General features: G+C 43.3%; 1 protein-coding gene across 5 annotated transcripts in view; it reads right to left on the minus strand.

The window, feature by feature from the left end:
* LOC104684955 (CREB binding protein) overlaps positions 1 to 25,044 on the minus strand; it is a 96,269-nt gene that overhangs the window by 49,608 nt on the left and 21,617 nt on the right. For all 5 annotated transcript variants that reach the window (XM_039560010.1, XM_039560009.1, XM_039560012.1 and 2 more), the window contains one exon: positions 7,617 to 7,793. In XM_039560010.1, coding sequence (XP_039415944.1) covers positions 7,617 to 7,793 — 177 coding nt within the window. The remainder of the gene's footprint in view (positions 1 to 7,616; positions 7,794 to 25,044) is intronic.

Here is a 25,044-nt window from a genome sequence, read left to right on the forward strand (position 1 = left end):
CAAAACCCCTCAGAATATAAGGCTGCTTGTTGCTTCACCTGACTGTTTGACAGTGTTCTTGCTGAAACAGGAAGATCAGGCACTTCTGGACCCACAATTAAAATAAATCATTCAGTGGTCAGATAAACAAGGCAAAAAAGAGTTTTACTTCTCTTGCCACTTGCTCCACCACGAACAGAGCAAACAGATCAGGGGTTGGAAATCTGCTAAAACCTCTAACAGAGATGGGAATGTCAATAACCGATTTTCTAGAAACTGAGTTATACACACTTCTATGGGGTAAGGCCTTTAGTAAGGGTAAGAAACTGAGTTATACACACTTCTATAGGGTAAGGCCTATTAATACCCTTTAAAATTATGGAAAGTCATTTACAGAGGAAGATGGTTCTGCCCTGTCCCTATCCTGAAGGGCAAAAGCTTCCTGCATGTCTGGGGAGCACAGATGCACAAGTATCTTGTCGTCATGGACTTGGATGGACTCAAAGCTCCCTGGCAGTTTTACTTTACTGAGGTGACCAGCAATCCTCTATGTTTTTATGTACTTATATTCAAAAACACTCAACATTGTCAAGATGGAACACTATGTACCTTTTCTCATAAAAATAGGCAGCAATCTCAGCAGCAGTGGCAGTCTTACAGCAGGTAAACAATGCAATACAGAACTCTGCCTCAGCTCCGCTCTACAGAGCATTATGTTTTTAAAATACTTTTCTTCTGCTGTAATTTCTGTTTATTTCCATGCTTTTTCCTTCTCCCTGATAGAAGAATGTGACTTTCACTGTATGAGGACAAATCCTGTGTTTAAAAAGAGCTTTTTAGTTCTTTAAGAGAGGTTTGTAATCAACAGCAGATCTTAGCGAGGTTATTAAGAATCCACTGCCACAAATCCCACACATTGGTACATTAAGGTGAAACACCCCCAAACCCCTTCAGTTCCCTTCCAACCACAGGCCTAAAGTGTGATCCTGAGGGTCCCTTCCAGAGAAGCAATAGCAGGCATAAAGTAGATATACACATGAACTGTAAATCTCAAAGAACTTCTAATGAGCAACATTTCTATCTGAATTAAGTGTTCATAGTGTGGTCAACTCCAATAATGAGTATCCCAATCCAAAAGATTCAAAGAAGTCCTTCCTGCCCACAGGATTTGCAGCAATGCTCTAATAAGTGCTGAACCAGCTCTGAACAACCCAGGGAGTATCATTCTGTCCCAAAACTGAAGGAGAGCTCAAGCAGCAGCTATTGGGTGGCATCAAGGCTAAAGGCATTCCCCAGTGCAGTCACTCGATGACCAGAGCTTCACTGGGAAAGTGACACAGAACCAGTTTACAACTCTTGCAATTCACGTGGATGGTGGTTTCCCTGGTTCCACCAGTTACTCTCAACAGGCACGGAATGAGCAGCCTGGTCCTATCCAAACAGGAAGGATCCTTCTGACACCAGGAACACCAGGGTCAGCTTTGGCCCCAGAGGCTGGAAGCTCACACATGCACAAAGGGGCTGAGATGAGCACTACAAGCAAAATCATTTGCATTTGTGCCCCAAAACCCTGCAGTGCTGCATTTCCTCACCCAAGGAGCAGGAAGAATCAGGATCTGAGTCTGAATGGTGGGCAGAAGACTCCACAGGATAGGAAAAAAGGCTTCCTGAACTGGACACAGCCTGAGAAGGCCGTCCTGCTGTCTGGCGGGAGATGAGTGATGTCAGCCTATAGCACCAACCTGAGCACAGGCAGTGCTCTAGAAAATGAGAAGAGGTAGGGAGATATTCAGCTCCTGAACACAAAGCCAACATAATCACAGAATTACAGAACCATTTAGGTTGGAAGAGCCCTCTGAGATCATCAAGTCCAACCTGTGCCCGATCCCCACCTTGTCACCCAGCCCAAGAGCACTGAGTGCCATATCCAGGTTTTCCTTGGATACCTCCAGGGATGGGGACTCCAACACCTCCCTGGGCAGCCGATTCCAATGTCTGACAACCCTTTCTGGGAAGAAATCCTTCCTGATGTCCAACCCAAACCTCCCCTGGAGCAGCTTGAGGCTGTGGTCTTAACATGAAGAATGTGTTTAGAGCTCAAGATTTATTTCAAAGCTTTGCCACTGACATGGATAAAGGCAGTTTTTGTGTCAAGGGTAAACAGGAATATTTTCAACTTCCCACCTCTACCCCTGAGGCTGGCTTTGGTGAATGAACCTGCAAGCCCATGACAACCTCAAAGGTGAGAAGACTCCCATGGTCAGGCCACAGAAAGAACCTGAACAGTTGGTCAGTGCACATAGCTTTTAATTGCTAAAGGAATTTTGTTTTAAAACCAGCAAAGGTCTCAATCACATGCCATTGAGCCTGCTAGGCATCAAGGCTGGATCAGCATCTTTCTTAAGAATACACTTGTGGAGTTTTATTTCCTCATCTTTCCGATTTGAAGGACCAGCAAATGCCAAGAAAACGTACACTGAAGAAGTGTTTCAAAGTAGAAAAAAATGACAAAATACAGGAAGGTGTAGACAGATTCCAGCTCTCACATATGGAAAATTACCTGAGCAAAATATTGAGGGGGTTATATACCATACATAAACCTCAGTATTTTAGTGGGGGACAAACTAAACTGAGGAATGAGGAACATTAAAAACCCCAAATAAGAAATCCCAAATAGAAAAAAGGATAAAGCACAAATGAGAAGTTTGTAAGGGAAGGAAAGCCATGCTGTCGGAGTGCTGGCTATGGAGCACCTCAGCTGCTGGAATAGAGTAGGACACAGCAATGGATATTCTCCACCACTTATATTTGCATACAGGGGATGGGAGAGTGGAACACAGGCCAGAGTACTGGGAAAAGATTAATTCCTCTTTGTCAGCTTTTGCCAGCCTGGCACTGTATTTACAGATGATGCAAAAGCTAAAATACTCCATCATTCAAAGCAATCCACGTCCCCAGGATGAACTCCTGCACTAAGACAAGACAGAGATGCTCTGCTCCCAACAAAACAATGTCCTTTCCCTGGCACTGAATACTATCTGTTGGATTTGTTTCCAGGTCATTAAGATCTTCTCCTTTAGACCATGGCTAAGGAGAGCCTTTTGCCAGCTGTTCACTGCTGTAAATCAGGAGGGATTTTCCTGAGGAAGGGAAAGAGTGAGCTTCCCAGTGAATGAGAAACTGAATTTCAGAGTGGAGGTCAGGGCAGGCACAGGGAAGGTGAGCACAGCTGACAACAAGCCCAGCAGAGACTGGGAGAGTGCTGAAGAGAGCAGCAAGCAGACATGCAGCATGCTGCCAGTGCAACAGTCACAGACCTTTCCACAGGGAAAGAGGAGAGTGGCTGTGCTGCAAGAGAGGAAAAAAATCACAGAAAGGGTCAGAAAACAGGCCTTCCTCCCTGGAAGGGCACAAGAGTTAAGTGATTCTCCATAAAGCCTTTTCTTTCTGGTCTCTAGAATAAAATACCAGTTGTCTATTTTAAGTAGCTACAGTTCTACTTGCTCTAATTAAACCTGGCCTCCCAGTTTAAAAGCTTTCTTCCTCTCCCTCCGAGGTCTGCAGCAAGGCACACCTGAGACATCTTCACCCCCCAGTTACTTCTTCTGTCTTCTGATCAAAATCTGTTATTACAGAAACCCATAGGACATAAAAAGAAACTAAGAAGAACACAACAGAGAGCTCCTGATGCAGTTTAGCAAGAGATGAGGGGGGAAAAAAAGCACAGGAGATGTGCTGCTCCAATTCTAAGTCCAGAATTTAGGAAAAACTATTTCCTTCGCTTCCAAAAAGCAATATTCTCTCAACTCCATCTGCTGGTCATAGGGATAACTGTGAAACCATGCTGGTGTCTGGAAGCCAAATTTGCCCCACTGTGCTCCTAACCCATGCAGAAATACCAGATTTACTGGTATGTCCACGAAGGAACCATCCACCGCCACCCTTGGAACAGGCAGCACTGTAGGGACTGCAAAGCTTCAGTGAGCTTGATGGAAAAGCCTCACAGAGTTCCCCCCACAACAGCTCCTCCCAGAGCCTGTGCACTCCAAAACTAGAGAGTGCTGGCTCCCAAACTGGCTGCACACCACGCTGAGAGCCCGAGAGCAGAGCATGGCTCACTTCCACAGCCCAGGGATTTTGCATGATCTCACTGCAGCGCAGCATTGCCAGTCCTGCATCAGAACCATTTCAGCAGCACTGAAGCTCAGTAATGTGTCACCAAAACTTCCAACAACATCGGAAGCAGTACTTTTCTTTTGGAAACAAGCCTTTCACTCAAGTTTTCAGGCTGCCCATTCCGTAAAGGGAACTGATTCTGTAGTAGCCCCACAAAGCAAGAGCTGATACGCTGTTTGGATCACCATTAAAACAAAACCAACCAAGCAAAATCAATCCATCCTGCTGGCACTGAAAATTAATACCTTAATGCTGACCTCTTAATCATTTTAATACCATAAGGTTTGTTCTTCTTTTCTAATTAAAGAGATTAATCCAAATGTGCTTCTCAGGGTGTAGTGTAAGGTCATGCCTGGAACATGGGCTGCAGTGAACTAACACTTCAGAGACCCACTTTACTGGGCAGGCAGGGAGGAGGGGAGAGTGTTGTTCTCAGGAGAGTGGTAGCCTGAATTTGGATCAAAAATCCAAACCCACAGCTGCAGCACATTTGTCCCGGCTGCCAGGGTTATGCCTGGCAGTGGGAAAACTCTTGGTTACTGCTGAAGACGGGGTGACACACAGTAATGATTAGAATTATGTGGGTTAAGAAACTTAATCATCTTTTACTTTTGCAGCACACATGTAAGGTGTAAGGCTAAAGACTGAAAGGACTATTTAAAAATATTTTGATCTTCAGAACTTAGGGGTCCTCAGACAATGGCTGCACCTTTCTACTTCCTCTTCTCTTGTTTAAATACCCTTTGTGGTAACCACAGTGTTCAGTGCCATGCTGCAATTTGGTTTCCTGCCTCAGACAGGCCACATACCACCAGTGTTCTCATTCACGTGGGTTTGTCTCTCACATGGAATAGTACTTTGGGGGCCCTTTAAGATAAGGAGAGTATAGAGGGCTGGTTTAGCAAGATATGTGGTTGCAATCATCCCACAAAGGACCCCAATGGTTTCTTTTTGTTGCTTTTTTTTTTTTTTTTAATATGCAGTTGTCTTGCGCTTGCTGTAGTGGATGGAGTCTAAACTGATCCTCCACATGTTCATTTTTCATCGATGTTAACATAACACAATACCCTTTTCCACATCACTGCTGCCTCCCTCAGGGAACAGGACAGGCTGTGTCTCCAGGCCAAACACATTAAATAAACCATCATCTCCAGGGACCTAAAGCATCCCAGGACATAGAAATGACAACGGGACTGCAGCAAGAATGCACGGCAGGATTGCTCAAACACTGCAGCTCTGCTCTGGGGACCTGCCTCTGTCACAAGCTGCTTTTCAACAAGAGCCATTTGGGTCACATTTTGGTTGACCAATGTGAGTGACAGATGTCACTTAGATGTGTGCTTCTGTAACTCATGGAACTGCTGTGGATGTTATTTTACCCTTAGGTAATGCCTTAACCTATGAAATAAGGTTTAGGCAAGCCAGAGCCTACAAACCTCAAGTTCTGAGTGAGCAAATTCTGCCAGTCTTACTCTTTCCTTGTGCCTCTGTGCTTAAAACTGGGGCAACATCTTTATCTCAGAGAGGTGCTGTAAAAATGAACTAATCCAAAGTATATGCCTGCTCCAGTGTTGGCTGCCACAGGAAAGAGCATTTGGAAATGACCAAGTGAGATATATTACAACATACAGCCAGCAATGCCCACAGCTACACACCAAGCTGCAAAAAATAGAACTAAATGTTGACTGTGTGCTCTTTCCAAGGGCTCTGTTCATATTGTTCACTGAATAAAGCAAAGTCCCTGTGGAAGGAATAGCATATGGCCATGGATGTGCTATTACCAAATAATTACACTGCCTTACCCACTGCTGCCAAATAAAGGTTAAATTTTAACAAGTGTGACATTTCTTTTTAAATTCTTGGCTTTGCAATAAAAATGCTTAGATGGAAACTTCAGTTTTTGAAGTCACCCCCCTGTCAGGAGCACCATGCCTCTGACCCTCACGTGAGCTGAGACCTTTGGGCTCAACAGTACTAATGTCTGTTGGCTGAAACGGCCATTACTCTCTGTACTGGTGTGAGGGAAAAGAAGATATACTGGACATGCAAAGCTTTTGACACCTGAGCAACAAAGACAGACAGTTCTGAGTGTTCTCTCAGTTGGTATGTTTGACATTTTAAAACCGCAATTGATAGTACTGGGAAAGTTTCCCTTACTTTCCTCTGTCTTTTGGACAAGATGGGAGAAAGAAAACAGTTTTTGATTTTATTTCTCTCCCATCATGTGACAAGCCTTGATTGCAAATGCCTTTATTCCACCTGAATATTGACCACTACATCCTATACTAGTAAGTTAGTATAATAAGATTTAGACTTTCCCAAACCTCACTTTTAAACGAGCACAAAATCAGGCTTCAAGATCACCCAGTCCCTGAGATGAATACAGCATTCTGGAGAGACCTGCAGGTTTCTCTGCAGCATCAGGACAATAACTCACTTGCTTTACACCGGATCCAAACACTAAATAAACACAATTAGAGTAATCATGCAGAAAATTGTCTTTTACAAATATTCTGCATGAGTGCAAGTGGTGTTCTGAACATGGTCTTAATATGTTCACAGGCTCCTTTCCATAATCATAAACAATAAATGACAGATGATATTAAAGAAAGATTTCACAGTGTTACTAGAGGAAAATCAGGAAGTGGTCCTCTAAAATCAGAAGAAAAAAAGAAGTTTTTGCATCCTCTTGCCTCTCATACAGAGCCTATTAGTGACAGGCAGGTAGCAAACTCAGTGATGGAAGAGCAAGCATTGGTTGTGCCAAAAAATAGCTGGTTTTTGATTTAAATTAAAAAATAAGCAATTTGCATCTTATGGAAGGTCTTACAAGTTACTATAGAAACTGCTATCATGTGTAAGAATATAAAATGCAACAAGCTGGAGTTTCCATAGAAACAACACAAGCAGTTTGATTAATACACAACATCCTGAGACAAATGGGAATATTTAATTTCACTTTATAAAGAAAACTCTGGTAAGCATGATACTATAAACTTGTAAGGTATCCTAATAAGAACCGTTCTCATAAGCTTGGGACATGCAAGTCATGCACAGTATAAAGTGAGAAGCATGTGGGGTGTTTACCACATCAGATTCAAAGGATACGAGGTACTATTTAGTTTCAGAAAGGTGATGATGTACCTAACAAATTCTAATTGACACACAGGACTTAAAGAAGACATTCTTCTCTGGTTTGAAACCAAACGTACCAGGCAAAATGAAAGGATGCAATGCAGTTTTTGTAACTGTGATTCTTTACAAAGTACGATCACTGCATAAAAATGTACATGGGTTTTACATACACACTGCAGAGTGGAAGTGAGGAACCACGGGGCAACTCTGATGCTTAAATGACCGTGGAGAAGTAATTTGGTAGTGTTGCAGAAGCTGGATCACCCAAGAATTTAGAAAGCACTAGGAAGAGGTAAAGAATGCTGGAAGCAGCAGGTCCAACTCACCATGTTTGGCACACTGGTGACGGGAGTACTCTTGATGTCGGCAGGGAAGGGAGACAGACTATTGGCCATGCCTGGCTTGTTCGGCAACTGAGGATTCACTCCTGCAGCTCCCATCTGCTGCCCTCCAGTTTGACTGAAAGGCTGCCCAAAGGGACTAGTGTTACCTGTCATTCCCATCTGGAAAAGAATGAATGAATGAAATGATTAGAATTTTCGTGATTCCAAAGGGAGATAAAAAAAACCCCACATATGTCAAATATCCTGTCTTTGCATTCACAGAGACCGAATTCCAGTTTAAGCTTCTCAATATTAAATTCTCAGTATTAAATTCATAATTTCACAACTTTTACCAAGTTAAAATACATTCTAAAAAGATGTTTTACAAATATATACAGCTCTGTGGGGCTGAAGTCTTGCAATTCAACTTACAAAATCAAAGGAAAACACAAGATTATCTTTCCCAATGACAGAAATTACTTTTTCCAACACTACAGGAACTTTGGGAGACCAAACAAACTTCAAAACCTGTGACACTTTGTGCATTGTGAGCACAAAGCATGACTTTGTGCACAAACAGATGGGAAGGGAGGGGAATATATAAAGGCATCGAGCAAACGGTTATCAACTTGCGTTTTGGTACTTGAGGAGAAGTGTCTGAGCAAAAAGATGTCTAAGACTGACAACCTTGAGAAATGACACCCTGAGAACTCCCCAAGACTAGAAAACAGAAACACAACTCCCCCTGAATGACTGGAGAGAACACTGTACATCCAAAGAGCCACTTGGCCTGCAGGAGTCTCCCCCATGGTGAGATCTCCATTACTGGAACCACAGAATCACTGATGTTGGAAAAGACCTCCAAGACCATGGAGTCCAACCTGGGACCTATCACCACCTTGTCACCCAGCCCAGAGCACTGAGTGCCACATCCAGGCTTTCCTTGAACACCTCCAAGGACGGGGATTCCACCACCTCCCTGGGCAGCCGATTCCAATGCCTGACCACTCTTTCTGGGAAGAAATTCCTCCTGATGTCCAACCTGACCCTCCCCTGGCACAGCTTGAGGCCATTCCCTCTCATCTGTCCCTTGTTCCCTGGGAGCAGAGCCTGACCCCCACCTGAGTCCACCCTCCTGTCAGGGAGTTGCAGAGAGTGAGATCCCCCCGAGGCTTCTCTTCTCCAGGCTGAGCCCCCCAAGTTCCCCTCAGTCCCTCCCACAGGAGCTACTCAACAGATGGCGTTTGTTCACCCCCCTGCCTCACACTGGGAGGATTTCTAGGTGACTTTATGACCTGGTCCTAAATATGAATCCAACCACTGAGCAAAGTCTTTATTTGAAATAGTAAATCCTATTTTCCTCTTCCCTTTACCTCTCCAGTCTTTTCTTCCTCAAAACAGTGGTCTTCTACAGTCCTGGTCTCTTCCCTTCCCTTGCCAGCAGGGATTCAGAAGGACTATTCCCATTGCTGGAAGAAGGGCTGTTCACACCAGTTTATCACTGGAACAGCCTCATAATAAGGGATTACTCAGGGGTTGCTTTTTATGCTTACAGGAATCGGGCTGAACGAGCAGTTGAGGGAGCACCAGTTATGAGCAATAAATTACACTGGGGCAGAGTCCAAAAACCACAATTTGACTGGGCCTTGTCTTCTTTGTCCCTGTACTTTGTACCCTCTGGTTTCAAACAGCTGGCCCTGCCACTCTCCAAGCAGCTTTATGTTAGGAAATGCTCCCTTTCCCTGCATCCTGCCCAGTGACTGTTGCCAGATTTGGGCCTTTCTTCACTGTACAAGACGTTCTATCTTTACACATTAAAAAAATCCCAAAAGCTGTTACTTTGCAAATATATGAGGTTATCAAATATGTGCTGTGTCCCAGAGTAAAGCTGAATAATTCAAATAGCAAGTAAGACCAAAAATTAGCATCTAAAGTTTAGTCCCAAGACTGCCTTTAAAGAGAAGTGGTGTTAGCTACTATCACATTGCACAAATATAAAGAATTTCATTTTCTGTACTTCTGTGTTTGTTTTGCAGACTGCATGCTCAGAGAAATTAGTTTAATTGTTATTTATTATACCACAGATTTTGGCAGCTTTCTCTGAAGAATTAATAACAAAGTATTTAATAAAATTACACACTCAACCCGTTATTTCAGACAAGGTATGAAAAAGTGTCATCTGATAATGACAGCTGTTCATTAATGCTATGGGGGTCTATCAGATCAACAGTGAAGAAAATTTCTGAAACTACAAGTGAGATTCTGAGAAAACTTAGGAGAACTATTGAAACCTTTCAGAAGCCAGAAATAGGAACATTAACTCTGGGGCTGTTACTCAGTTTCCTCATGTCTAATTCCCAACTACAAACTTCGTTTTTGGAAGGACTTTGCCTTTCCAGTCCTCTTTGAACTTGCTTGAAAGTTTGGAGGAGTTTTTTGAATACTGACTACTCTGGCAACCACCACTACACTACAACTTCCTGCAAGCCCTTACAGTCACCACCACCACTGGGAGAGCCATGGGGAGCCCAAACTGGGAGACAGGAATGCTGCTTGAACAGGAACCTCTTTCCATGGCTTCCATGGGCCCTCCAACCTGCAGAACACAGTGCAAGCAGAGCCCTCCCTGGACCTGGAAGCTCATGGATAGAGAAGACTCAGGCACCAGGGAGGAGATGGAAAAGGCTCAGTGCAGGCAATGAATGCCCAACATGGATGTGCTGAGCTTGGAAGCCTGGTGTTAAAAGCTTCTGGCAGAATCGTACACAATTGAATTTTCAAAGAGCAGAAGAGAGATTTTCTTTAAGCAGTGAGAATGCTGAGCAAATTTTACCTCAAATTTAAGTTCTTGCACCAAAAGAAACAGAGAGGTGTCTCCCATCTCATTATCAGGAAATATTAATGTCTTTTTATTAAAGGAAAAATGTTTAAAAATAGATTTTTAGAAAAAATATTAGAAATATTTTAGTCTCAAAAGACAGTTTCAAGTTTGTTAAAACTCTAAACCACTAGAACATCCCCAAAGCACCGAGGCTCTGCAATCCTGTCAGGTACCACCCCATGGTTGTTTTATCTTATTTTAACATTTCCTTTTCAATAGATCTTGTTATTAAGCAGATCACAACTATGTACAACAACAAAGCAACCTTTCAAATCTTCCAAACTGAGTGCTTAATAAGATGAGGATAATTTGTCCTACTCTCGGTGGTCATTAAGTAATAAATACTTGATTGAAATTTTAAGAAATGCTTTGCTGTTCTTTGAAAGCCATCTGGAAGCAGAGTAGCTTCCATTTGAAACCTTGTATTTTGGTAAACCTGCTCTCTGCCACATTGTATTTCAGTGTCCAAAGCTGCGCTTTCATAAGGGAAAGGCACCTAAAGGTAAAGCATTACACCAGTCTGTAACTTTCAAAAAATAGCATCATTTGATAACATTGTAAAACATTAGACATGTCTTTTAACCTACACTTCATTTTAGTAAGTAACTGCCAACGAAACATAAAGGCTTTTTTTAAAGTTCATCTTTAAAAAAAAAATAGTCTGAATAAGTGGAAAGACCTTTTTTAGGTGGCAATCCCTAAAGTAAATATGGAGACAAAAATTAGGATGGACCATCCACAACATGAGTTTACTAAAATTGATAGATGCTTGCGGTTTCAGGGGGGTTTAACTCAGTTTTTCCTGGGAAGAATTCAAATTAACAGGACTGTGATTTCCAGAGACTAAAAGTGCACAATACAATGTGAGACCTGCTCGAACAAACTCTTATCTATTTTTAACAGTTTCCAACCAAGTCTGGGATCAGCGAGGAGTTTCAGTGGCAGAACAACCTGCTGACAAACAGCATTAAGATCCACAGCGTTCCAGAGCTATTACTGGTACCCTGAGGAGCAGCTCGGAATTGATTCCAAACACAGCCAGGTAGGGACTCCAGCAAAGCAAACCACTGTCAGTTCCTCCCTGGTGGGAAGGCAGCAAACAGGAGGTGGAAGGAAAGGAAGAATCAGGCAGATCCCTGCATATCACACTCTGAAAGATGCCCGAGAGCGCGAGGCATAAACTGCAATTCCTGGTTAATTATCTGAACGCTGAGCTCAGTGACTTCTGTGGAACTTCAAACCATGGCTGACTGAAATCTCAAAAAACAACTGGTAAATATAGGCAGAAGATTGAGCCTACACATTGTAAAGACTTCATCCTGCTTGTTCATTCTGCAAATGGAAACCGGCAGCTCCAAGCAAAGGACTCGGAAGGCTCAAACACCCCAACTCCTGCCTCTGCTTCCAGGTTTTTTCCAGGCAGGTGAGGGCAGGGAGATACTCAGAAGACTTTTGCTTTTTGTATTTCTGAAACACAACTCTGATCCCAAAATAGGTAGTTCAGGAGAAGATTACCAGGTAATTAAAAGTCATTAAAGAAGATAAACCAGCAAGAACACTGGAGTCTACAACCTGGTAAGAATGGCCATTTTCATGGGGAACTCAGAGCCGTCACAAAGATTTGTATTTGGCTTAAACTTTGTTAAATTTACTTTCCTAAAAGGAAGGAAAGCAAAGGGCAATCCAGGGTGAGTTGTTTCTTTTCCATCTGCATGGAACAGGCATGTTCCACAGGGCTACTCCACCTTCCATCCAGCACATCTCCACTGCAACAAAAGCCGAAAGTTTCTCTCTGACAACCTGGGTTACGTTGTTCACTCCCATTTTGTTCTAAGCTCAAGATGTTCCCTACATGTTGCCTTTGCTCCTCTCCCTCATTTCATCTACTTTCTCCTCCTGATGCAGCCACCATTTTCAGCAGCCCTCTTCCCTGCACTCCATCCCACGGTGGCTCCTTTCATCCCACCTCATCCTCTGCAACTCACGTCTTATACTTGTGTTTCTGTGCTACAATTTTGGGCAACTCTTGCTTCTTTCGCCCAGCTCTTTGTGGTCACAACTGCGTGAATTCTGATGGAGTAGAGCAGACTTGCCCAAGAAAGGTGTTGTTCTGTTCCACCAGCTGCAATGGGGGAGATAACAGGGTGTATCCCGAGTGCAAGTTAAGGCTAGAGGTGCCTCAAGAAGGAACACGATTAATGCAGGACACCACCTTAAACACATTATTTCTGCTCTAAAACAGTTTTCAGAAATATGATAATGACACTCTCCTTTAATGGAAAAGAGGCATTTAATTTAATAATTCTGCTATCCCAGGAAGACAAGTAGATTCTGTTCCCTTTTTTATCACTATGGCAACTCTCTAAGATACTGGAATGTATTACCGAGTGTGGATAGGAAATAGGGTATTTCACTCTACTCTCATAAGCCAAGGAATGTACAAACTTCCAAGCTGAAAACCCCCCACCAGCACTTAAAACCTTTGTTCAGCTGCCTTGGACTACAGGAGCCATCACACTGCAGCACTCTGAGCAGCAGCTGTGGGAGGTGCTTCTCCTGTTTTGCTTTTTAGCTCTCTTAGGAGCAGAAAAGCAATTCCATTTCCTCTAGTTCCTGGAGTTTCACAGATGTTATAGAGGAAGCCCATGACCAAACCTACAAATCTCACCTGAGTGTGCAACTCAGGGGTGACATGACAGAAGTGAAGTTCACCAATCTAATCCTGAAGACACCTTTCACAGTAGACTGGATCTCCACACTGTGATGTTCCTTCTGCTTTTAAAGCTTTCTTTTTTCCTCCCTTCTTCAGCACCACTGACACACCACAGTACTTCCTCCTCTAGCCCAGCATCAAGGAGGATAGGTTATACTCCCTCTTGTACACCAAGCATTCAGGCTGTAAAAAACCTCTGCCCTTCCCTCCTCCTCTAAGTTTTTATCAACTGTCCCCTCACCTCCACCACCACAGCTCTCACTCCTGCAGTCCAGGGTACTCCATTATCACATTCCTCCGAGACTCCCAGGACATGCAACCAACGACAAGGCTGCAAACCCCTTTCCCTGTTACAAGCACATCATTTCCTACTCCCTTTTTTAGCTTCGTCTCCAACACACTGTCAGAAACCACACAACTGCATGCAGTTATGCTCCTTGCAACCCCTTTTCCTTTGGGAAATTCTGCTCTCCTCTGTTGCCCCAACCCACTTTTCACTCCAGGGTTTCCAAATTTAATAAAAGGTCTGGCCGGACAAACTGAGTTCAGTCTCAATTTTCCTGTGAGAGAGAAAGCACCTGCATTTGTAGGCATGTGCCAAGGAGCAGCACCCACCTCTGATAAAATTCCTGGGTTTGCATCTTATATCACCACTACCTACATAAAGTTAATGCCTTTTTTTTTTTTTTTTAAATTAGCTAGTCCAGACAGATTAGTCAAAAAAACCCCAAAAACTACCCAAACCAAAAACCCAAAGCAACAAACTTATCTCCAAGTTAAATGTTGATTTTAATGACATTTTGAAGCACTGACTCTGTACAAAAATGGAAGAAGGTTATTCTGGCCAAGTATTTAAAACCAAAACAATACCATCACATTTGGACTGAGCTGACAGCAGAAAAAGTACTGAAAGGTTGATATGAGAATCAAAGAACTCAAAGCAGCACGGGCTCAGTGAAAAATAAGGCTGGCTGAAGTAATCTGATTATGATCCAATCCTGTAAACTAAAAATAGTTATCATTAATATTCAATTCAGTATCTGCTGGTTTTTTTGACTAGAAAACAGCCTGGAAAGAAAGGAAGCAAGCTAGACTAGCTTGGCCAGACTTTGAAAGCCATGAATCTGCAAAATGCTTGAAGAACAAACGTGAGGTCTCAATATGCCAACAGGAGGGATGAAAAGACAACTGGATATGGGGAAAGTGCCATCGTTATGTGTCTGGAGTGATGGGAATGCTGCTGCAACAATGACCAACATGCTGTGGTAGTTCAAGAATGACAGGTAAAAATGACAGAATCCAGAGAGGTCTCAAGTAGGGCTCAAAGGACTAATGGGCATGGCCAAGGACAGGCTAATTGCAATCTAACAGCCTAATTTATTTAGCTTACTATTTAAGCTTATTCATTTGCTTATCTTATTAAGACAAGGACTGAAGTGCTTCTACAGTACTGGTTTTGGGAATAAAAAGGTGATAACACAAATATTTTCTACTTAGCAAAGACATATCAACAGATAGGAGCTGAAGCGCTGTAGCTTCAAAGCCAAAATTAGGAAAGAATGGAAGTGATTAATACCACTGAAATTGTTAAGATTATATTAATGTTTTATTTAAATAGTGTGTGTTTCTACTCATCAACAGGAGTTAGTTCACAAAAAATCATAAGGCCTCTAATCAGAGGTATCCTGTCTTTGTACCACTGTCATTTTCATATGCTTTAGTCTTTATAAAATGGAACCTTGTAATAAGAAAGATAATTACAAATTCTCTTTTGCTTGTCCAGAGACAACACAAAGATGAGAAGAAAAAACTATCTCAGGAAGGAAAAATAATCTGAGACCTTGACTAGAGTCCATAAACCAGACCCAGGGACTAAACTCCAGGAAGGCAGGTGTGCAGAACAGAAGCCAAAAAATGAATCAAACTATTGCACCCTCCTTTGCACCCTAGGTCTGTGTTGCTCAGCTGCACTGAGCATGGCTGAGTGCAGCTCCAGGTGATGGCTGTGATGAGATCACAGACAGGATGGACTGCAGCACAGAATTCCATCCATTCCCTCAATCCTGCAGCAATTAAGTCGCCTCTTCAGACTGACATTGATTGCAGGATCACAAACCAGTTCTATTGTTAGTTAGGCATCCTCAGGAAACGGCACATCTCCTCCCACTCCCGAGGATCAATTTTTCTCTAATCACTTTGGAAATCACTGGTCAATTTGACCCATTTTTCTTAATAGCCTCACAGATAATTAAGTTCCCAAGATCGCTGAGCAGAGAGATGGACAGGTAGATGATGACACAGTCCCGGTTCTGGCCAGGACAGATTTATTTTTTGCAGTAGCTGTGAGAGGGCACGTCCAGGGCACAGAGGTTATTCTGTACCACTGCTGGGGGCAAAGGAAAGGGAGTCTCTTCCAGGGAGAAGGGGGTGTTTCTGAGCATTTTGCATGTGAATCACTCACCTCTCCGTTTGTTTTCTTATCTCATAGCTGTTTCTTGTTCTTATCTCAACCCGTGATCTTTGCCTTTTGTGCCTCTCTCCTCTCTAGCCCACCGAAGGGGGAGGGGGTCAGGGAGAGTCTCAGTGGGAGCACTAAATTGGGGAATACAATTCTTAAACCACAACAGCCTTATCTGGCACGCAGCGTGAGGCTCCAAGGGTTGAGATAACAACGGATCTGCCGAAGCGGGTTGGAAACAAATTTATCTGAGCATTTGCTGTTATTAGGTAGGGAGCCACTGGTCACAATGTTGCCTTGTCTGTTCATGGGGGTGTGGTACCCAACCTGCTTCCTTAAGCGCCCACCATGGTGCTCTTTTTCAGAGCAGCGAGAAGGAGCAGGATGGCTTTGTTGCTTGTCAGTTTATGACACGATAACATCGAGAGCAATGAGGGTCATTTGGGATGAGTGTTCAGTGCTGCTCTCCTGACCGTACCTCGGCACTACCTTTGGGAATCCATTAATAATCGTACAGAGTCTGTGGGGGGCAACAGGAGAGAATTCTTTTCCCCAGCTTTCCACCCCCGTTTCCTCCTTCAGGCCTGTTACAACAGTTTTTGAGGATTTTTAATTTTCATTGGAGGTTAAGTACACAATCCATGTGGCAGAAGTTTGCATGGAGCATGCCATGGCCATACGCCAACTCACTGGTGACGATGTCAATGAAATGAGAACAGGGCTTCAGGTGACTCCCCAACTCTGGCAATATGAAGATCATCTTTTTTCCTCCCCACCAACCTGTGAAAGGCTGTCCAAGACTGTGGACAGATTGGATCAAGCAAACTAGAAAGTAAAAGTCCCATGTGGACACCAGTATGGACCAGAATCTCTGCTACTGGGAGCAAGCTGACCCTGGCTTGACAGGGGACACACCACAAGGTAACCTCTGGTTTCACCTGCATGGCCACAGAGAGGACATGAAGAAGTGGGATGGAAAACCCACCTCTGCCCTAACAGCAAGAGCACTAGAGCTGAGAGGAAGAACAACCACTACAGGAAATTCTTCGAGGATAAATGCCACTCCAGTTTACTGTGGGCACATCCTCAGACAGAATAAAGGGCTGATGTTACTGCATATCCTCTTGAAGAGACCTCTGGTTCAGATTTACAAGAATAGAGAAACAAGTACCATGATCTGAGCTAGAGGGGCCCTGCCTCCAGCCAGGTGGAGAAAGGGGACTATTGGATCTCTTGGACTGCAGGAATCCACGGCCTGGCACATGAGACCCACAAGAATATGAGGCTTTAGTTGACACCTATGCACAATGTGCCCTGATGCCATTGAGATCTGAGGGGCAGAATACATCTCTGTTTCTGAGGTGACAGGGGGATCCCAATAGCTGACTGTACTGAAAGCTGAAGTGATTGGGAATAAATGGCAAAACACTCCATTGTGACTGGCCCAGAGTTCCCAGGCATCCTTGGAACGGATCACCTCAGAAGAGGGTATTTCAAGGCCCCAAAAGTGAAACGCTGGGCTTTTAGAAGAGCTGCTATGAAGACAGAGGGAATTCGACAGCTGAATTCCTCGTCTGGTCTCTCAGAGGACCCTTCTGCCGTGAGACTGCTGAGGGCTGGAGAACAAGTACCGATCACTACCACAACAGTGCCCTGTTGGCAACACGGCACCAGCCGGGCCTGCAGGACCCCATCCATGGATGGGCTGTGGACTGGAGAGCTGGAGTGCCCAGCAAGACCTGCTCATCCTTTAACAGCCCTACATTACCAGCTGTTAGTCCAATGGAAAGTGGAGACTGACAGTGCACTATCGTGGCCTGAATGGTCACAGCATTACTGAGAGCTGCTGTGCTGGACATGCCCCAGGGGCAGAAACACAGCTCCACTACTTGGCATGGACTGATCCAGACTGCACTGGAAAAGGGTGAGGCTACAGAACATTTGCACATTGATGACATCACTGTATGGGAGAACAGGGCAGAGGAAGTTTTTGATAAAGGGGAGAAGATAATCCAAATCCTCCTGAAGGCCGGTTTTGCCATAAAGCAAAGTAAGGTTAAAGGGCCTCACTGTAGGTTTTTGGAGGATGCATATCCTAGAGCACAGTCAGATTGTCAGCTCTCTCCATCTTGTGACGTGGAAGAAAAAGGATTTCAAGTGAGGCCCTGAACAACAACAAGCTTTGAACAGATCAAACAAGGGTTGCTCAAGCAGTAGAGCTGAGAGGAAGAACAACCACTGGGTCAGCCAGCCAAGACAGGACAGGATGTATAAAACATGCTCTACAGTCAGGGAGAATGGTCCTTCCTGGTGTGTCTGGTAAAAAGTAGCTGGGGAGACTTGAGGATGACCCCTGGGGTTCTGGAGTTGGGGATACAAAGGATCTGAGGTCTGTTACACCCAAACTGAAAAAGAGATCCTGGCAGCCTATGAAGAGGTTCAAGCTGCTTCCTAAGTGATTGGTGTTGAAGCACAGCTTCTCCTGGAACCCTGACTACCAGTGCTGGGCTGGATGTTCACAGGGAAAGTGCCTTTCACACATCATGCCATGTGAGCTCCTGATGCAGCTTGCAACCAGCCAACAGCACACCAGCCCTCCTGCCCTGGAAGACATCTAGGACTGCTAGAACCCACAGCCATGGACTAAATGAACTCAACAGACATCCTGGAGCGATGGCTACTGACTTCAGAAATTACACCTGTGCTTGTGGGTGTATATATATGTATAAATATAAATATAAATGCATGTACCTAGTTGGAAGGTGTAGGAATTGGACATGAGTACATGGTATAAAAGAAGGGGTAATGTTCTGGTTCCAGCCAGGACAGGGTTAATTTTTTGCAGTAGCCAAGAAGGGGCATGGCCAGGATACTGAGATCATTCTGTATCACCTCATACCATTGACAAAAGTAAAGGAGTCTCTTCCTGGTCCAGGTAAGCCAGCAGGAGGGAGGGAGGGGTGACTCTGCTCTGAGCATTTTGCATGTGAATCACTTGCCTCTCTCACACACTTTCGTTATTAATATTGCTGCTGTTACTCCTTCTTATCTCATTGCTTCTAGTAAATTGTTCGTATCTCAACCCGCAATCTCTGCCTTTTCTGCCTCCAGTTCTCATCTTCCATGCTTCTGCCTCCAATTCTCCTCTCCATCCTGCTGCAGGGAAAGGGAAAGGGGAGGCAGAGCGAGTGAGTGGCAGCATGGTTTGGAGAATCTCAGTGGGAGCACTAAACTCGGGAATACCACCCCTAAAACCACGACAGACACGCAGATTAACATCTCCATGAAGGAAGGCACAGAGACCTCTGCCATCACCCACCCCATTTAGCAGCAGACACACTACCCAGGGCTCTTGAGGAGCCACCACCACTGCCAGCGTTGTCCTGTCAGCACCTCAGAGATTATCTGAGGACACGGGAGGGAGCTGAAAGCTCGATAGGAAAGTTTAGAAGACCCCTGGGGTGGGGGTGATGTAAAGAACTGCAGCTTTGACAGTGGCAGTGTGAGGACACGCAGGCAGCATACTGGGTATGCTACTCTGATCTGTTATGACAATAGAAAAATAGGAAGGTCAGAACCACCTCTTTTTCTCACCAAACTCTTCCCACACCTCTGAATCTGACAAAATAGCTGTAGGAGGAAGTCACAAAGTCAGCCTTTTAGTGAGCCATCACTATCCCTATATTATTCTGGACTTAGTCTATGGTATAAAAGCTAAAAACCAATTTAAGTCCCAGATTAATAATTTAAATTATTTCAGAGAACAGAACATGCCTGTCATAATTAAAGATGAGAGAGAGCAGAGGCATCCTAGATTTGATCTGTTTTGATAAGAGGCCAGATCTTCACAAACTAACAGCAGTGTTGAAGAGTTGCATACGTAAGAGCTTGGCTGTTCAACAGTGTAAATTGCTCTAGTAAAACACATCTGCCACTCACTACTGCTTTCTTCTAAATCCCTGGATTTGCAAGGAGGGACGTTCTCCCTACTTCCTTCTGCTCTATCACTGACACAACCTCGTGTGATACAAAACGCTAAAGGCTGAGGAGACAGTAACTATTTCCACCTTTCAAGAGCTGCTGTGAACTCTGATGCCATTTTCTGAATGCCTGAGCTGGAACTTTAGGGTTACACTTCATCAATAGCCTTAGGCTGACAGAGCAGCTGTGCACGAACACTGAAATCCTTACAGAGCCACAGCTACTCAGCACCTCTCATGCTTCACCCAGAATCCCCAGTTACACCACTGAGATGTTTGGGACACTTTTCCTCTCTCTCTCTCTCTCTTGTTTTTATCTTAGAAAATAGAGCAAGCTGGCACAAAATGGGAATTCTGCACTTCCCACTATGACTTACAGATCCAAGCAGCGTCCTTTGGGTTCAGCATGAAGAGAATGACTGGGTACAGACCCAGTACCCTGCTCCTACCTCCAAGCAGTTGCTGTCCTAAGGCACAGGGATGACTCAGAACTTCCGGACATGCCATCCCAAGCACCCTTTACTTCCTTCTTTTATGGGCCTCACCAAAATCAGCCACTTCATACTCCATTATTAGATTAAGCCCTCAAATCCCTTGCCATCAAATTACCACACCTACTTCAAATCTGGGCTTTCAACACATGACTTGGTTAAAATGCTCAGCATTTTGTTCCCTCTTTCTCTCTTCCCATCCACTGAAATGTTTTTACAAGCAGCATGTCACCTTGCTTGGCTTAAATAATTTTAACTTTCTTCCTTTGAAGCTTTATTCTGTCTCAAGACAAGGAAATCAAACAGTTGGGTGTCTCAGATGTTCAGAAGTTATGAACTGAAGTCTACAAGGTACTGTGAATGAAGGAGTCAATCTGCTCCAGGTAATGGAAGACCTAAGAAATTCAGACTGACAGGCAATTCAGCTGCTTTTAATGCTGTTAGTGACAGTGAAGGAGGACTGGACTGCTTTCAGAATGCTTACTTCTGCTTCCCAGAGAGGCAGCACACAGAGACAGGGACCTGTGCCTTGCCATCTGCACCACTTCACCCCTGGATCCCAGGTGAGTAGAACACACACGAGCTCCAGAGCTGCTATGATCTGGCATCAGCCCCCTGGAGTTAATTCCTCCTCAGTCCCTGTGTGCTGCTGCCACAACTCCCAACAGTGCTTTGCTCACAGACTTGGTACCAAAGGGCAGCTTTTCAGCAGGCACAGGCTGAGGACTTCGCTCTTTGGACCCTTATCTCCCTCTGGAACGAGGCCCAAATCTCCAGCATGAAGTAAGGTCCACCTCACCGATTAGGGCTCCCGGTGAAGCGCGAAAGACAGGTCCATTAGGAATTCATGTTCATTTGTGGAGGGGAAAGACAGGCTTTCTTTACTACACTGGCATCATCTTGCATCTGTTTACTGACAAAAAAAAGTAAGTCTCTACTAATTGCTATTTCATCCTATAGTAATGTGTTCCAAAAGAAAGTCACCATGGCACTTGGAATGTATATGCCAGAGGGACAGATGGAGAGGCAAGGAAAAGATTAATCATTTTATGGCAGAAAGCCAGTGGTGTTACCAAAAAAAAGGAGAAAAAAAAAGTGAATTCAGTCTCAGTGCAAGAATGGTGGCAATGATGGCATCTGAGACGAGGTGAGAGCGCTCACCTAAACCAACCTGCAGGTTTGGCAGTTTGACAAAACATTCAGTTAAAAATACTCACTTGTAAGTCAGTAAAAAGAAAGCCTTAAAATGTAACATTTCAAGAATCAGTTTTGAGAATTAAATCATGATCTGGCCACCAGCGTTCAGAGGAAGCCAAGCTCCAAGTCTCCCATCTCTTCAAGCTAATTGCTATAACCAAGGCCTACCACAACAGATTCATGAAGCAATTACTGTCTTGTTCTTCAGCAGTAAATCCACTCAAATTAAAATACTCAAATGTCCAGGAATAATTGTTATTTACTTCATCCTTTATCATTAAAATTTGGTAAAACTAGAAATAAAATTTTTAAAATCCCATTAAGAGGAAGCCAGGTGTTTTATTACCACTTGTAATAAGATTTGAAATTCTCTTCCAAGCATTTCACAGAGGCCAAAGAAGAACTTAAGTATTCCAAGGCCTTTAAAAAAAATGAACCCATGTTTCCCCATAATTACTGAAATATAAAAGACAAAATTTCATGGGAAAACCTTCTTTACAAATGACTGGATACATAAAGAACAAATTCTTAATACATTTAACTAGAAATCAACTTTTCCCAGGAAAAGAAAATCAAATGTTCGTATGCTTACACTGTATACATGCCTGAAGAAAGAAAATGACTCCAAAATTCTGCACAAGCCTGAGCACAAACACAATGGAATCAACTAAAATTTCTGCACTCAGCATCACTGTTGTACTTATGAATCAAAATAAAGCTTAAGTTTACTTTGTAATGAGTGTCACCTCTGCAAATAACTTCAAAGCTCTAATGGATAATTAACCACAATTGATCAATGCATTCTGATTGCTTCAAGAGCTTTTATAAGTGCCAAGCAGAGCAAGCGGCTTTCTTCAGATAAACAAGAATTATTCTTAGTACACAAGAATAGAAACTTAACCAGAACCACAAAATTAACTGTAGATGTTTCAAAGGTTTCTTTCATCATGAAAATCTAGTTTGGACACAAGGAATAATTCAACAATACTTGAAAGGAGAATTTTGAAAGCCTGAAATTCAGTGAATATATGCCTCCACAAATACTTAATTGCATACTCACAGGCCAAAATTTTTATGAGTGACTTCCAGGAGAAGCTTCAGCGTGCACTAAAACACATTTATAGTCACACCAAAACACTGTTTTCTAACATAGGTTCTCAACTGAGAATTCCTGTCCTCCCTCAGTTCCTGTACTTCATCGCCATTAAGCTGAATTAAAAAAAGTTTAGGAACAGTAGCGATAGGCAAGGGGCAATGTCTTCAAACTGAAAGAGGGGAAATTTGCATATAGATATGAGAAAGAAACTCTTCCCTGTGTGAGTGGTGAGGCCCTGGCACAGGTTGCCCAGAGCAGCTGTGGCTGCCCCATCCCTGGAAGTGCCCAAGGCCAGGTTGGACAGGGCTTGGAGCAGCCTGGGACAGTGGAAGGTGTCCCTGCCCATGGGCTTTGAGGTCACTTCCAACCCAAACCATTCCATGATTCTGTGATTCTATAAATGCAGATTTCTATATCAAATTCAACCCAAAGTCTGCACTCCTTCCCTTATCTTCTGTACTGTGGGTATCAGCCTTTCAAACTGTACCCAACAGGCCCCAAAAGAATTGCCAGCTGTGTCTGCCAGCACCTCAGCAGTTCGGAAGTGCCTATAGTTGGCTGGAGACAGCCAAGGAAAGGGAGAGCACGTCATGCTCCAAAAATTTAGTATTATAAGGAATAAGCTGTTTTGGTAAGAGAAAACAGTAGCACTACTGAAGAGGTTCCTACCCCATTTATCTCCCAGAAGATGGCCAAGGATACATTATCAGGCAGTCCATGGAATGTGATATTCCACAGTGGTGGGGGAAAAGGCAACAGTAGCTCTGAGGAGGAACAGCAACAACATCCCCAAAATATAATGAAAAGAGATATTCTGTGTCCTTCCTTTACAGTGTATACTCTCCTGGACAGACATGAATGCTAAACGAAAAGTGGAAACACTGAAGAGAGAGACTGTGACTCTAAAAGTAACTATTCTTATTCAATCCAGACCAGGGAGAAAAATCAAATAGACAAGAAACAAACTCACACTACAGGTTATATTAAATACATTAAAAGAAACAAAAATCAATATTGCTTACTCCAAACAACTACTTAGCACAAATATCACAGCCTGACATTAACTATGGAGAAATGTAACTATAAATAATTTACACTGTTAAAGTAATTTTTAAATAACTTTAAGAGCCAAATATGTTTGTTTTGAAACACCACAGTGACTTCAAGAGCTACTACGACATTTCCAGTCCTTCTATAAAGCATGCTCTCCTTGAAGATTTAACAGCACCCATGAAGATATTGAGACAATTCTGAACAGGCTTTTAAACAAGGCAAGATCGGATGGTTGTTTTTAAACATGATTAGAATGGAACAGTTTAACAAACCAGGCCTGTACCACATTCCTCACTGACAGCAGCTGCACGGAGGATGATCCAGAAATGCATTTTAACCCAAGATGCCCATATCAGACTAAGGGAGCCACCACTGTTTGTTCTGAGAGAGAAATCTCATCTTCAGCTGGTGGTGTTCCAACACTTGTCCGTTACCAGGGTACAAAGATCCTCCCATCCTAAAGGCAGTTATTTAATTAAGTCAATTTGCCAAAAGCTTCAAAAGGCACTTGTTTTGTCTCCAAAACTCCCCTGACAAGCAGAGCAGCCATGCAGCCAGGACAGCACTGTGCTGCAGTCACTCTGAGAACACAAATCCTTTCCTTCCAAAACAGCAGCAGAGTGCTAAATGATCTATTTACCACTCCCTTCAAAAAATGTATTTCACTTCTTTTGGCAAGGATGGCCCTATATTTAACATGCTGTATTTTCATTATGATTCATTCTAAAACAAAGGCGCTGTTGAACTCTTTTTAGGGCACAGGACACTTATTTCCCAAACCTAAATAGGATTTGTACATAGATACCAAAGAACACATCCATCACTTTGGGATTTGAGCATCCTCAGAACACGTAAGCACAGATACTTCCAGGTGCTACTTACAGGTAGGTTTTGTAGCACCAGGAGTTCAAAAATCATCTCAAGTTCTTACTCATCTAAATCTCAATTCTGCAAAGTATTTCTGGCCTTAGAATCAGAGCCATTGCTTGGATTACACACAAACAGTTAAAACACAAGCACTAAGCTTAGTGTGCCACTTCACAGCCACAGTAATTTCTGGAGTAAATAAAAATACTCTTTACTGTAATAGCAAGAAGGAGGAGGACGAGGAGGAGAAACGAGCACGTACTATTTACAGCCCATGGACACAGTTACAGCAAACTGATGTCACACACAAATGGACTTCAGCTTCCAAACAAAAACCAGGTATTTCCTCCAAACATTCACAAGAAGGAAGGAAAATGCCATAATATTTTGCCATTCCTTATACTCAGCTGTGCAGAGTAAACTAGCAATTGCACCAATAAGAATTCAGAATTATTTTTTGAGATGTGGATGAAAAATGTGTGTTGAAACACCTTTTCTAGTTTAAACGTTATTTAAGGTGAAGAATAATCTGCCCACTACAAAGTAGATTTGGGCATGCTCTGTGTAGCCTCTTGTATTGAAATTTTGGCCCCCTACGGAAATGAGGGAATTTCAAAATTCCAAAGTGCAACTTTCCAACATGATCTTATTTTTTGCCTGATGGTTGAAGTATCCCATTTTCCTTCAACAAAGTG

Source organism: Corvus cornix, chromosome 14, assembly GCF_000738735.6.
Source record: "Corvus cornix cornix isolate S_Up_H32 chromosome 14, ASM73873v5, whole genome shotgun sequence".
Taxonomy (NCBI): Eukaryota; Metazoa; Chordata; class Aves; order Passeriformes; family Corvidae; genus Corvus; species Corvus cornix.